The sequence below is a fragment of the Pollicipes pollicipes genome, unplaced genomic scaffold (assembly GCF_011947565.3).
Source record: "Pollicipes pollicipes isolate AB1234 unplaced genomic scaffold, Ppol_2.1 Scaffold_4881;HRSCAF=5763_pilon_pilon_pilon, whole genome shotgun sequence".
Classification (NCBI taxonomy): domain Eukaryota; kingdom Metazoa; phylum Arthropoda; class Thecostraca; order Pollicipedomorpha; family Pollicipedidae; genus Pollicipes; species Pollicipes pollicipes.
Window position 1 is genome coordinate 22,215,052 of NW_023596576.1, and position 14,039 is coordinate 22,229,090.

Consider the following 14,039-nt stretch of genomic DNA (forward strand, 5'->3'; position numbering starts at 1 on the left):
CTGGAAAAGCAGCCAGGGAAACGAAGGCGCATAAAAATATGTCGCACTTTGAGCCATTAATTCACTTTCAAAATCATCACCAGTCTACATCCAGGCCGTATTTTGGCGTCTATCCTGCGGAGGCAGATACCTCCTCAGTGACCCAAAATGCTTACCGGCTAGTGGAATTTCGTATCCAAAGGGAAGACAGTGTTCAAATGGAGCAATGATCTTGGGAAGCCGGATAGCCTTATTTGCCGAATAACATAGATGAGTCGATTAGGCAAGATTGTGCACCAGCGAGAAACAGCTCTAGGTGCATATTTAGCATAGCAGCCATGACATTTAAACAAAGAGCGATAACAGCCTCTTATCTACCCTCCCCCCGTCATTGGGCTTTCTTTCTAGAAAAAGTACCTGAAGCACGCCCTGAGCTTGCCCCCCCCCCCCACACTTTTTGAAACGTTCCCACGTCTATGGATGGAAGGGTCATGTGCCAGCCAGGGACACAGGTACAGAATACCTAACAACACATATATACTGATTTTGCTTTGCTATTTGCTGTAGCCGGTAGAAGTGAGGCCACCGTTTAAGTATGTATACAAATTGCAGATAGGCGGGATTCAAGCTTGACCCCCTAGTTTGCACCTGCATTCACACGGAACTATTTGACATGGGACTTCATCTGTTTTGGGTTCATAACCGTTATGGTGAACAACGATATAGAAGGTCCGCCAGGTGCTTAAAAACTAGCCTTCTGTCGCATGTGTTATCCTGTTCTCGTGCGTTTGCTCTTAATACGTTATTTCTTGGTTCCAATCAGAAGCAAGCTGAGCTCGGCGGCAGATTAAGAAAATCGACCAACATGATTTATAAGGTGGGATTCATAGTCATGGGTATAGTTTGACTTGCCATTGGTTAATGTGACCTAAGATGACCTTCGTGTGACCCGATTCGATCTTCGATTACTTTTTTGTTGTAAATTTGCAGGTGGAGAAAAATGAGTGTTTTTGGTGGATGTTCGTCACAAAGCTCTACGGGCAAAACCATATGCACCAGGCGGTACACAAGTAAGTGCTTGCCGATGTGCACTGATACTTATAAAGCATTCCATGACCTACGTTGTTATAGGTCATCTAAATTGGGATAGCTAGGCTGGTATAATAATGTTAAGTACAAGGTTTTCATATAATGTAAAGCAAACAATTATTCTGTACTTTACGACAGAAAACGGATGCCCGCTCAAATCACGCTCTCGTTGGTCGCACGAAGCAAGTTGGGCCGTCAGGTGCTACGTTGAATAAGACGCTGTCGTGAGGGCGAACAACACGCGTGGAAATATACGTTTTCAGCCGTTTTATTAACATCAACATGGCGTACCGTTCTGTCCACTATCGAACAACACGTTATTCACATACTAGAAGCCGAAGATACTTCGCTATTCGACCGACATGCGGTACAGTCTATGTACAAAGTGGTATTTGACGCGTCCGAAACGCACATGCACCACGGCGGTATATATCATAGGCGCATTCCTGAAAAAAGCCTCGATATTCCAAAGAAGCGCATTATTTTTGCTTCGGAGTCTTCAGTACGAGATTCGACTGTGCCTTCACGTCCTTTATTAGTATAACAATCGTAATTTGCAATGCTTAAGAGGTATGAGTAGTTTGCTCAAGTTTGTGTATCTGAGATGGATAAAGCACAGGCGTGCGCAGAGAACATGACAGAAGACATTTGTAGTGCAGGCGAGCTAAGCTGTTCCGACTGACGAGAATTGTTTCAGAGTTTCCGTTGCCTGATCCGATATCACCTAGTATAATCTCCTGAGCCTAGGATCAGCTATAAAGTAGATACTACGTTAGAAAAAGCGTCAATGGAAAGCATGGTTAGCATTACTTCTGCATTACCGATGGTTGTGAGTGCGTGTAAGGTCGTCCTTAGCGGTTTACCAGAAGCGTTAATGTACTTTGCTGTAATCGGAGGTCATGCGCAGGGCACAGAGCTGTTACCTGGGAGAGCATCACACGTTCGACACAAACAATTGCACAGTGCACACTGAATCCGTTGTGTGGCCGCCAGAGGCGTGTCCTAGTCTTGACCGACTCGCAGCCTCGACAGCCCCAAGATGCGCCGGTTCCACGTCACTCCCAAACGCCCTAGGGAGCGGCAGCGTTGGTGACCGCCGCGAGGCACCAGGCGTGCTACACGCAGCCACTGCCACCACTGTCGTTCCTGGCCTCGCCTCAGGGGGCACGGCGCGGCGCGGAGATTCGGCGTCCTTCCCGCTCGTGGGAGCCCTGTCCGGTACCTTGCGACCGGCGAGGGTGTTCCACGAGTTTAGTGCGGATCACAGCCGGGATCTCTGGCAAGATCCCGGCCGTGCCCCCGTCCGTACCCTCAGCCGTGATCTGGGTGGTGGTCGGAGTCGTCTCCCGGCCGTGACCTCGGCCGTGACCTCGGCCGTGGCTCCGCCTGTGACCCTGATCGCGGTCTCAGTCGTCGCCGGCTGGCTTGTCGCGCACTCGGTTCGGCCGGATCATCATGACGGAACGCTTCAGCGAGTAATCCCAGCCTCGCCAGCGGTACCAGACAATGCCTGTCGACGGAGAGCAGGTCAAGAGGCAGCCACAGAGGACACAAGCACGGGGAGCACTGTGCCGGGCACAAGCGAGACAAATCACTTTCTGCGCCACTGATCCCTGGGAGAAAACCGCTTATTACGGCTGCGACACTTCTAACGGCCCGAGTGAGGCCGACAGCCGCGGTACCACGTAGCGATAAAACTATCACCCGAAAAAAATGCATCACTGACCTGCGTTCGCTCAGAGAACATGTGTGAATTCAAAGACATACCAAAAAGGGAGGGATAGGTGACGGGATGGGCAACATTTGCCTCCAGTCTCCGGGCATTTCTTTCGAACTGTCAATTAAAAAAAGACTGGGATGTGTTAAGACGATATTTAACATATTGCCTTAGATTACAGGCTTTTGAACATGTGGACATTTTGTTTTCATAGCAGTGTTCATCTGTCTCAAAAAATGTCCCCACAACAGCCTCCTGAACACTAACGCACTTCTGCAAAGTCCAGCATAACCCATACTTGCCATGGTTGCTATTTTCCTGCGATTGTCACGTGTAGCCGCTGAGCGCGTGGACCGAGGCTTACATGTCTAGTTCCCAGACCACAATGTATGCGTGAACCACACCTATGTAAGTTGCTAACAATTTTCGACAACGCTTGTCGGATACTACTTCGCCTTTTTAGCACCCTTAATTGCATTATTGAAATTGACATTTCAGGTGGATCACACTGCACAAGCTTGGGCAGACCCTGGGATATTATTAAAATGGCAAATGTTGCTTATCTCGCAGTTGTGCAGTCACGGAAACCGGTCATGCATGAGACAGTAGGACAGCCAGCTTCTATAACATCAAGTGAGAGTTCGTTGGTTATGGGCATGGAAGCTGCATACCCGGTCCTATATAACGATAGCTGTCGGACAAGCAGTGCAAGCCAAATCAGAACAGTTCTAGAATGCCAGATAGGCACGACAGAGTCCGATTGGCACGGTTAGTGGCGTCCTTTTCCACCTGGGCAAAATACCACTGACGTCATGAGATGACGTAGAGAATACACGACGCTCAAGATATAGCTATCACTTTTTTCACGCAGAGACTACCCCAGGGACAGTTGCGGCTGATTACGCGCACCGCCCGTCCGGCGTGTTTGGGCCGGTCGGCGGGTTACCTTGTCGGGCGATGACGTCATTGGGGTCCGCCAGGTAGAGACCGTTGAGGCCGCGGCCACAGGAGCGCCACCACCAGCCGCCCTTTAGCATGCTCGCACAGTTAAGGCTCGACCGGTCGTTGTCCCTGTGGAGAGAACAGCGCGTGGGGTGAGGTCAGTCCGGCTCCGCGGTCGGTGGGGTGAGGTCAGTCCGGCTCCGCGGCCGGTGGGGTGAGGTCAGTCCGACTCCCGCGGTCGGTTAGGGTTAGGTTCAGTCCGGCTCCGCGGTCAGTGGGTGAGGTCGGTCCGACTCCGTGGTCGGTAGGGTGAGGTCAGTCCGGCTCCGCGGTCGGTGGGGAGAGGTCGGTCCGACTCCGCGATCTGTGGGGTGAGGTTAGTCCAGCTCCGCGGTCGGTAGGGTAGGTCAGTCCGGCTCCGCGGTCGTGCCCTTGGTGGATGCTGTGGGGATGGACAGTGGTGACTTGTCGGAAAGGCGTGCAATGCTGGTTTTATTCATTTAGGTTAGGCTAGATGCCGGTCCTCGGCGTCATCTTGCGCCAGGACAGGTCGGGGTCTGAGCTGGGTTATCCGTCATTTTGTAAGAGGCGTACGGTTGTGAACTTACCACGCACCAAATCGCAAATGGCCAATCGATTCATCACAGCTCATAGCGGATACTTATAGCGTATTGGGGCTAGCATCGCAACGGCGTAGATAGATGCTGATGTCATTGTTTTCATTTCTGCAGGCAGGTCACGCGTGGCCATTTCTGGCTTCCAGATGCTGTCTCTCACCTGTCGTAGGTGGAAAACGGGTTCAGATTGCTGCCATACCAGGGGTCATTCATCGAGTCTCCGGCGTTACCCTCGTAGCCACCGATCTCTAGCTTGTAGTTGTCATCCTCGCCATGCATCTTGAACGTGTTGTATTGAGCATACCTGTCAGCAAAGCCAGAGTCACAACGATCACACGCTGCTAGGCTTGGTGAAAGCCATATGTGAGTCTGGTTACTTAAGTAAACGCCTTGCTTCGACGGCTGTCTGTTCAAATGCAGCCAATTATAGCAATTGCTTGACGTAAGAGTAACTATGACAACACAAAGAAGTAGCTAAACCATCGTCACCTCTTCTCGTTGTCAAAGTCCTCCAGCTCGATCCTTAGCTGGTAGTCCTCGGTGTTGGTCAGCATAAAGATGTTCTCGTTGCCTAGCCAGAAGGCGGTGGTGGGGCTGCCAAAGCCCTGCTTGTACTCTTCCCAGGCCTGGTTGAAGCTCTGCTGGTCGGCCTCGGCGTAGTTGTCCCGTCGCTGGATGACCTGGAACCACGGGCTGGTCACGATGGTGGTGCTCACGTGCAGCTTGACGCCCGCTTTCGCTCTGATCTGGGAATTGCCGAGCATGTACTGCCACGGCAGGCGATAGCAAACACCGTCAAAGCACACCAGGAAGTCAGTATGCGGAACGAGCAGTGGCCACGTTGTGGTCCGTACCAAACGCCACGATCTCTCAGATAGCCAACAAGGCTCGTCAAATGTCAGAAGGGGCCTTCTTGAGCTGCTATGTGAAATGTCAAAAGGGACCCCCTCCGACGGTACTGCCGCACGCCAGAGCAAACTGCTTGTCCTGTGAGCGTACCGTCCAGCCGCCGCCGTCCGTTTCCATGTCACAGAACACCTTGAGGTACCAAAAGGTGGTTCCGTGGATGTGCAGGTAGTAGATTCCCGACTCGTTAACACCCCGATCCAGGAAGTCACGACAAGAGTAGCCCTGGAACAGAATCGCCGTCGTGCAATAACACCACGATTGGGCACCTTTCAGTGATCATCTCATAAGCATGGAATGCAGTGTGGACATGCGTCAACATGTGTTTGGCAGCGGCCTTATAAATACGCGAAATTACCTTGGCATAGATTTCCGCTTAGCAGGCGTAAGTCATGATGCATGTACCTCACCCACACAGAACATAAAGCTAAGACAGACAGCCTCGTACCGCATCCATCGCGAAACGACAGCCTTCGAGGCCTGCAAAACCAGTGCCTCCTCGCAGAGAAAAGGGAGCTGACCAAGCAAACCGGGGCCTCACCCCAACGTTCGTGCTGCTGTTGCCCTCCGTGGTGACGATGAAGGAGGTGTTGAGGTCGCTGGAGGGAGGCGCCCGTCCCGGGAAGACTATGCCGCTGGGCCTGCCACGGTTCTCCGGACGCGGCACGGCGGTGGTCGGAGCGTCGCCGACAGACGTGTAGTTCTCGTGCGCCTTCAGAAATTGTTCGTCCAGCAGGTCGAAGGGAGCCTGTCCGAGCATCACAAGTTTTAGACTGGGTGTCGATTGTTCTGACCGGATTTGACTGATCACCGGCATGTTAAAAAGGCGCCTTTGATTTCTGTACCTTAGACTTTCTACACATAAACTGCATACAAATATAGTCGTTTTTCCAAACATGAACGATATCATGACGTACACTCATCTCCCGAATGCTTCTAGTGCCACGTGAACGAAACATCGCAAAGTGCGAAACACCATAAAGCGGCGACGGAATGAATTTGCCCCTCGGCACATTCCCAAGGTCATCGGCTTGCAGCACGCGCACCGCCCGCAGCGAAACCCGCCGTGCCCGCCGCTCTCCAGCGGCGCTCACCTCCTTGTCGAGCCGGCCGACCGCGGCGGCCGTGCTGGTGGCCGGTCGGGTCGGGAGCGACGCCGGCCGCGTCGGGAATGTGACCGGACGGATGTAGCGCTTGCTGGCGGAGCTGGGGTCGCCGGAGTCGGGGGCCGGCCCGGCGCCAGTCGACGGCGGCCGCTCCTCGCTCAGTCGCTGCTCCACCATGCCGAGGTTGTCGATGATCTGCTTGGTGCGCTCCTGCAGGTCGCTGTGGATGTCGTTGATGGCGCGCTCCTGGCGGCTGGTCGTGTGGATGAGCTCGTCCGACTTGGGCACCAGGTCGTCGATCGAGGACTTGGTGCCCACCACCACGTTCCACACCTCATCCATCTTGGAGGAGACGTCCATCAGCGGCTGGATCTTGTCAACCAGCACGTCCAGCTTCGAGCGGGCGGTCGTGCTGTTGTCGCGCGGTGCCTCCAGCAGCACGCCGGACACCGTCGACACCGAGCGGAAGATGTCAGAAAGGTTCTCCGACACTTGGGACATGTGGAAGCCGAACTTTGTATCCATGGCGACCACCTTGCCACGCAGCTCGTTGATTACTTGCGACATCTTCTCAGCGTCCTGGTATGGAACGACAAAATCAAGAAATACGTGAGAACTCTGATTTTGCGCCTTTCTTTTGTCTACTGCTGCCGGGCTGCATTAACATTTTCGTCTCATGAGAGGACATTTTCACGCAACGTCATGCACCCAAAAAATATAATGTTGAGAATACGGGCCCGCAGACCTGAGCATATAAGCAGAAACGGGCACCACCTCCGGAACCCGTGTAAGTACGGCAGTGACACACCTTGACCAGCCCCCAAATAGCCCTGTGTGCGTGCGACAGTAACCCACCTTGATCAGTCCCTCAGAGTCCTGTGTACGTGCGGTAGTGACCCTCTTTGACCAGCTCCTCAGAGCCCTGTGTGAGTGCGGCAGTGATCCACCCTGATCAGCCCCTCAGAGCCCTGTGTGAGTGTGGCAGGGACTCACCTTGACCAGCCTTTCGGGCACAACGTCGGGACCTCGCCCGCGCGCCCGCGCCAGGTTTCGCTTGATCTGCACCGGCCGGGCGACCGGCACCGTCCTGTTGGCCACCGTGCGCTGCAGCTCAGTGACCGCCAGCTGCAGCCGCCGTAGCCGGCCGTCCACAGATGTCAGCTGCGGGCTGGCGTTGCCGGCAGGTGGTGGCCGCCGGGAGAGCAGCTGCTCCAGCTGGTCCATCCTGCCGAACAGAGCTGGTGGTCACTTTTACAGCTTTGGGCGCGAGACGGGTGGGATTTTAGAGGGGCCATGTTTGTCGTCAATGTGTCTCTAGGTATCTAGGGAGTTTAATGTAAGGAGGTCTGGATTTGCCCCTATTAGTCCTGAAGTTGTAATGGTGGGCGGTGGCACTTAAGTCTTAAGGTATAATGCGTATTTTTGCTAGGTAGAGTTGTGGCTAATCATAGCAATCGATGTTGCTCAACAAACTCCCCAGCCTGTCTCATACAGGCATTTACAAATTGTGCTGAATAAACTGCGTGAAACAGCCGTTTTGGTGGAGGTCGTGCAGTCAATCATGCATTCGCCAGCAGCGACAATTCACCGTTGGAAAGGCTTCATTAGTGTAGCATATCCCAGAACAAACATGTCACTGTCATCTGTTGCTTTGCATGCCGTCACCACTGTGCGCATGTTTTGAATAAGAATAACGCGTCAATGCGTTTTTGAATAAGTAGACCTTCACATCTACGCCGAACGAGATGTTCCAACAGCATGACGGAATTACAGCTAGCGCGCTTAGTACCATGCCAGGTACACAAGAACACCATTATGTCTCGATCGCCGCCAGACTCGACCACCGATTGTTGCTGGAGACCTAACAGCCGCCAGAGAACTGCATCGATGCATTGTCTCAAGCTCAGCTCCTTCGTCGTGGCCTTAGACGTCTTATATAGCGCATCAGGCGATCAGTTCATTTTGCCATGTAGCCAAACAGCAGTAAGCTCTAACCGCCATAATGTCGTCGAGCCTTAAAGCCTGAAGTTCACGCAACATCGAGATGCACTTTCGTGTTGCGTCATTTACTCAAAACGCATCACCTGCACGGAGAATGCGAGATGTACCAACTGGAGTTTGAACAGCGTTCAAACGTTTTGTTCCTTTCCGTTAACACGCGCCCGGGCGGCCGGCTGCATACGCTTCGCTCGGATGGGAGTGAGGATAGTGGAACGATTTGACCCCTAAGATAAAAACCAAGAGAGCTAAAGTAGCTAAATTTACAGGGTAGATTGGCCTGTATGTCAACTCACTTGTATCAGAATTTGAGGAACATGAGTGTCAAATAATAGGTACCTTCGGATCAAATAAGGCCAAACAAAGTCAGCCCAAAGACTGGTGTCCAAAGTGCCCCTAGACCTCCTCATGCAATCGCCTTGGACCTAGATACCTGTTCGAAGCAAAAAGTCACTGGTGTTCATTTGAGATCAGTGACCTGCCTTAGTGTTTACCAGGTTAACGAAGCCAAACACAACGAGATTGCTTCGATTTTTTCATTTGAATAAGTTTGAAGTACTACGTCAGACGCTAAGACATCAAATGAAGATGTTTATGGTGAACCGTTCCTTAAGGGTTGATCTAGGTAATTTTAGCTTAGCGTCCTACTCTTACCTTGAAGAAATCCAAGGAAGATGTCTGTTGCGGTCCGTTATCAAGAAATTCTAAATGAACACCGGAAACTAACTCTTAAGCAAAGTCTTCCGTAAAAAAACAGGTAAGGCTCTTACCTCGGTCTGACCTTTATACCTCCTCTAGTTCAATTATATTTCTGTAATCCTGCATCCAACTGTTTTGTTGTTTAATAAGCGATCTCATAAAAATGACTTATGACTTATGAATGACTTAATGACTTAAATATGACTTCGTCTGATACTTCCTTATCGCATTAGATTGACCGATTCCCTAGAAGCTGCCTTCGCTGATAGTCATGGCCTGACTAACCTGCCACTGACTTCGTGGTCCGTTATCTCACGAGGTACGCCTGATTACTTGTACCAAAAGACCCGCTTTTAATTGTTTGCTGCTATGCAAAGGCTGGTGCGGCTGTCCGGCGCCGTTCTTAAGCTATTTTACAAAAAGACTTCGGGGTGTAATGGACCCCTCCAGCCGAGAGCATGATAAAGTTGCTTCTTTTTTTGTCGCGCATCGCATGCAGTCGCTCCCCCGATGGGCACTGCTGCCTCGTGAGAGCGCTGTTTTAATATCGCGCTCTAAGCTGCGTCGCTATGGTAACCAGGGGGCACAGAGCCCATGACCGCTGATCCAGCCGCACGATCCATCCCCGGCGCCACACAAAAACGCTTCAAAGTGGCCCCTCGCGTCAGCCGCGCGGGACGCAGCGTCCATTACCTGGCAGGCGATGAAAGAGGCTTGAGCTTTAAGAATGAGTTAACATGAAGCGACTTCATCAGAGGTCACGTAAGGGCGTGCCAACATTGGTTCGTTTCATTGCCAAGATGCCGCATGCGCGTGCTGCCTCTGAGGCGGTGAGCCGTCGCAGGGTGCTAAAATTATGCTTTAAATGGAATTATTCCACGCAAAAGTCATGCTGTATTTCTGGCTTGTCTCCCACTGCAATTCACGCTGGGAGATCCAGTTTCATTTCACAGTGATCTCCCTCGTGTTTCAGAGGAGGAGGGCCGATACCTTGACGTATCAACTAAAAAGCAAGCATGAATTTCGTATGTCAGGTCCCGGAGGTATTAAGTCATCGCCGTTATTCTGCTCAACGACCTGCCGTCTCCGTAGATCGTGCACCTCGAGCAGATTTCAAACAACCACGTACTTGATATTTCCACGTGAGGTCTGGTAAGGTGAGAGTTAATAGCTTGCCAGTGTTCGTGATTTCATCAAGTTTGTCGACGTCGACATGTCATGTGGTAAGGGGAACAGACAGCGACGCAAAAGCTTGCCTCGTTGCACATGACTGACGGCTGGTTGTGCAACATGGTGGGTCTCATGACATTTAGCAGTGAGTTGACCTCAGGCTGGTACGTCAAGGCAACGTCTGAAGACAACACATACATCGACTTATTGCGTTGCACTCCTCATCGTGGTATGAGCGCTTTCCATGGGTCGGAAAATGTGTGGTCTCCACGATTTCTGAACCGGTTCCAGTGAAATACGGCAGCATAAGCGTATGCATGAAAATAAACAGCACATGCGTCCGTCACATTTCGGGCCAAGCTCACACGGCGCCAAATGCAGCAGGCGTGATTACAGGTTCATTCAGTTTTTTCATGAATCGGCATTGCATTATTTAGTTCATTCCAACATTTGGACAGGACAGCTTTCAATTATATTTAATCTCAGCTCGGACTGTGCCGAAGTTTTTAGATCAATTTCAGCCCAATCAATGGACTTGGTGATTGATAACGTGCCTGACTGAAACATTGGATCAGCGTAGTTTGCTGCCGCGTAACAAGCCGTCCTGTGTGATGACATCACGTGACGTGAGCGAGGCCGGCGGCGACCCCTGCCGTTCGCACCTGGTAAGTATGGCGGCCGTCGTGTTGCGGTTCAGCTGCAGCTGCGCACCCATTCGCTCCAGCCGGCTCAGCACCGTCTGCAGACCCCGCTCCAGTGAGCTCACGCGCTGGAACTTCTCGTCCAGCGACGAGATCAGCACCTCGAACATGTTGAGCAGCAGCGGGTCCCTGAAGCAGGCCGGGTCATGACAGGCTGTGTACGAGCAGGGTCGTCACTGCGCGGCCTGGGTGGTGAAGATGCACTGCTCAGTATCGCTATTGAAATAAACTTGAACAAAACAAGGCGATCACCCTCCCAGAACAGGAGATGCAAGAAATCTTACAATGCTGTGTGGTTGGACAACTCCATTCATATCTGAGTGCTGTTTTTCTTTCTTTAATCAGTAAAACTATTCAAATTTAGTTTGCGTTCGACGAAACTAGTTAGACAGGGGAATCTGCGTTGTGACAGAGATACGCTACGGTAGGGAACGATTCCGGCAGTTCGTGGGGATGTTTTTTAGGGAGGGGGAACGGGCCATCAAAAAGAATCGCAGGAAACTTACGTGCCGCGAGATGTGAAATATCAGGCAGTTTACAAGCTGCCCCGTTCACAGACAACACTAGCTACATTGCAAGCGCATAAAGTACCTATATCCCAAGTTTTGCGGTTAAAGCAGACACCAAGCATGCGGGGACCTTGCGCAAACCAACCACAGTAAAATACACATCAGCAAACCAGAGACTAGCTAAATGTTGATAGAGAGGCTAAATGTATTCAGCCCTCACCCTCCTCCAGCTTCAGAACAACCAAACGAATCACGCAAGGAAGGCGGCTCGTCAAACTCTCGGTACTTGGCGGGTGATCAGTTTGATACGTCGAGTGATTTCTCGATATTAGGTCAGGTCATTCTGTTGCGACGCCATCATCGAGGGATCACACTATTTTTTCTTACTTGTTCCGGCAGCTGCATGCAGTAATTCACGGTTGATACAAGTGTGTGTGCGTGTGTGAGTGAGAGAGAGAGAGAGAGAGAGAGAGAGAGAGAGAGAGAGAGAGAGACCTGCAGGTTCTTTTGTCACAAATTATTATGCTGGAAATAAACAGCTTTCAAATACCAACATGTCCTGGCCAAATAAAAAGGTGAAGCAATTATTGATATGCATATATACATATATATATATATATATATATATATATATATATATATATATATATGTATATATATATGTATATATATGTATATATACATATATATATATATAAATATATGTATATGTATAATGAGTATGCACCACGTTTCCAGCAATGCTGCGAAGCCTAGGCATGGGAATGATCACTTCGCATTGATATTTCCGTTAAACATGCCTTTCCTGGTGGTGGAAGTATGAGTTTTTCTGGGGGCAAGAAATGTAATCATTTGAGTTTGAGATGAGTTTGAGTTTGTTCGAGTTTGAGTTGGCGTAACCGACAATAACACATCTATTACTACCCACCAGACGAATGACCTATATATGTCATGTGAGTTGGAAGAGGAGGCAATATTGCCTGTCGGCGTAATCTGACCCTGAACTAACATAGCCTTGACCTGACCTTGACCTTGACCGCTGATAACATTGCGGCATGATTTCGAACTGAAAAAAGTAGTTCTTCTACTTGGTGCCGGTTTCAGGCGCAGCGCCGACTGATGTTACAGGGTCGTAAGTCTTTTCAAGATTTTGCTGTTTCATCAAGCATATCACAAATGCCAGCGATTCTCTGGGCGGTGAGGAAGGAACGGTTGCACTTTTAAGCTCGGAGTGTATCGCGGTGCGTGGAATGTTCTAGACACTGTCAGGTTTACAATGCCACTCACCCCAAAAGGAGCCGGCGGGCCTCGCCAGGCGCGTTTTGACAGTATGCGGCAAAATGGAGAAAATAAACATCGCAATGAAACAACAAATGAAACATGTTATACTGATGATACGCACAAGACTAACTGAGCAATAATACCTTGTGTGAAAGGTTTGTGGTCACGGCTTGGTTTCCAGCGCTGCTGAGGACATCGTCAATTTTCATAACTTATCCCAGTGGGGATGTGCTCAATTTACGAAACGCACTTTCGTCTAAGAATAGTTCAGATTGAAAATATGACTTAATCAATGGATTTATCTGACTTCAGTAAGCCTTTATCTTATTTTTATATTATTTTGTGACCCATTTCTGTCAGACTTAGGCAATTTTCCTCAAAACATGCATAAAACACCAACGGTGCGCCTCGTTATTTGTGGGTGATCTACGAAAATCGTAAATTCCCCCTCCCACCATCGCAAATTTACGATACGATGTGTGGCTGGCGCGGCGTCGCTAAAACCCGTTGACATGAGCAGAAATTGCGCCTTTCTTTCTAATCGTCGCAAAATCATCGGTTTGGTTGACTCATGTAGGCGGGGTAAGTGATTGCGTGGTGTCGTCTCCTGAGACCTTCATTGTCTGGGGTACAGATGTTAGACCCGTAATCTAGCGGCGCTGGATGCCTGTGCCAGAGTGGGTGCGTTGGTTGTGGAGGGCTTCACGGTTTGGGTAAAACTATGGATATCCATATGGAATGTGCATCAGGTTGGGTTAGGCTGGGCACACATTCTGGGAAGTTTTGTACACCGTCACGGGCACGGGCTGCACGTTTACGAAATGTTGGGCAGATACTTCAAGAGATGATTCTGCGCTTCTTTTGGGCATAATTAGCTCCACTGTCAGTAATTTCACATCTTTCAGCGCAAAAGAGCAAGGGTGGGTACATCGTTCATCAAACTCATCCTTGCTTTAAAGCCAAAGTACTCGAACTTTGCGAGTAGTAGGGTAACGGATGGGTACAAATGATTAGAAATGGACAGCGAATGGCTATGTGTGCAGCCTCGTGGGTAGCGGTGGACAGGGCAAAGTAAACTTTATCTGTGAAGGCCTTTAATCGTTTGGTACCACTGCTAGGTATAGATCGCCTGGCGCATGGCTAAAAAGGCTTGGCCCGAGCCTGTCGTGCCGTGGTACGGTTAGACACGGCAGAGTAATGAGTCCCACTGATAGGTAAAGATCACCTGGCATCTAGCCAAAGAAACCTGACCCGGGACTGCCGTGTCGTAGCACGGCCTTACATGGAAAAACATCCCCAACCCATCCTGGCAAAAAGACTGGAGG

General features: G+C 50.5%; 1 protein-coding gene across 1 annotated transcript; it reads right to left on the bottom strand.

Moving 5' to 3' along the window:
- Window positions 1–1,339: 1,339 nt before the first annotated feature.
- Window positions 1,340–12,482, bottom strand: LOC119100116 (uncharacterized). The gene is made up of 10 exons (XM_037223229.1): window positions 12,454–12,482; window positions 10,886–11,053; window positions 7,350–7,581; window positions 6,351–6,935; window positions 5,792–5,998; window positions 5,344–5,475; window positions 4,834–5,024; window positions 4,505–4,648; window positions 3,732–3,856; window positions 1,340–2,578 (listed from the first exon to the last, which is right to left on the bottom strand). Exons 1-10 carry the CDS (start codon window positions 12,480–12,482, stop codon window positions 2,475–2,477), a joined length of 1,917 nt encoding a protein of 638 aa, XP_037079124.1. The 3' UTR covers window positions 1,340–2,474.
- Window positions 12,483–14,039: the final 1,557 nt, after the last annotated feature.

Bases quoted from the DNA above. Each gene is read 5' to 3' on its own strand.
- LOC119100116 (XM_037223229.1), bottom strand. From the start codon at position 12,482: ATGTTATCAGCGGTCAAGGTCAAGGTCAG. The intron at 3,857-4,504 runs GTGAGAGACAGC...TTCTCTCCACAG, and splicing joins CCGTTTTCCACCTACGACAG to GGACAACGACCGGTCGAGCC. The intron at 2,579-3,731 runs GTAACCCGCCGA...CTCCGTCGACAG, and splicing joins TGACGTCATCGCCCGACAAG to GCATTGTCTGGTACCGCTGG.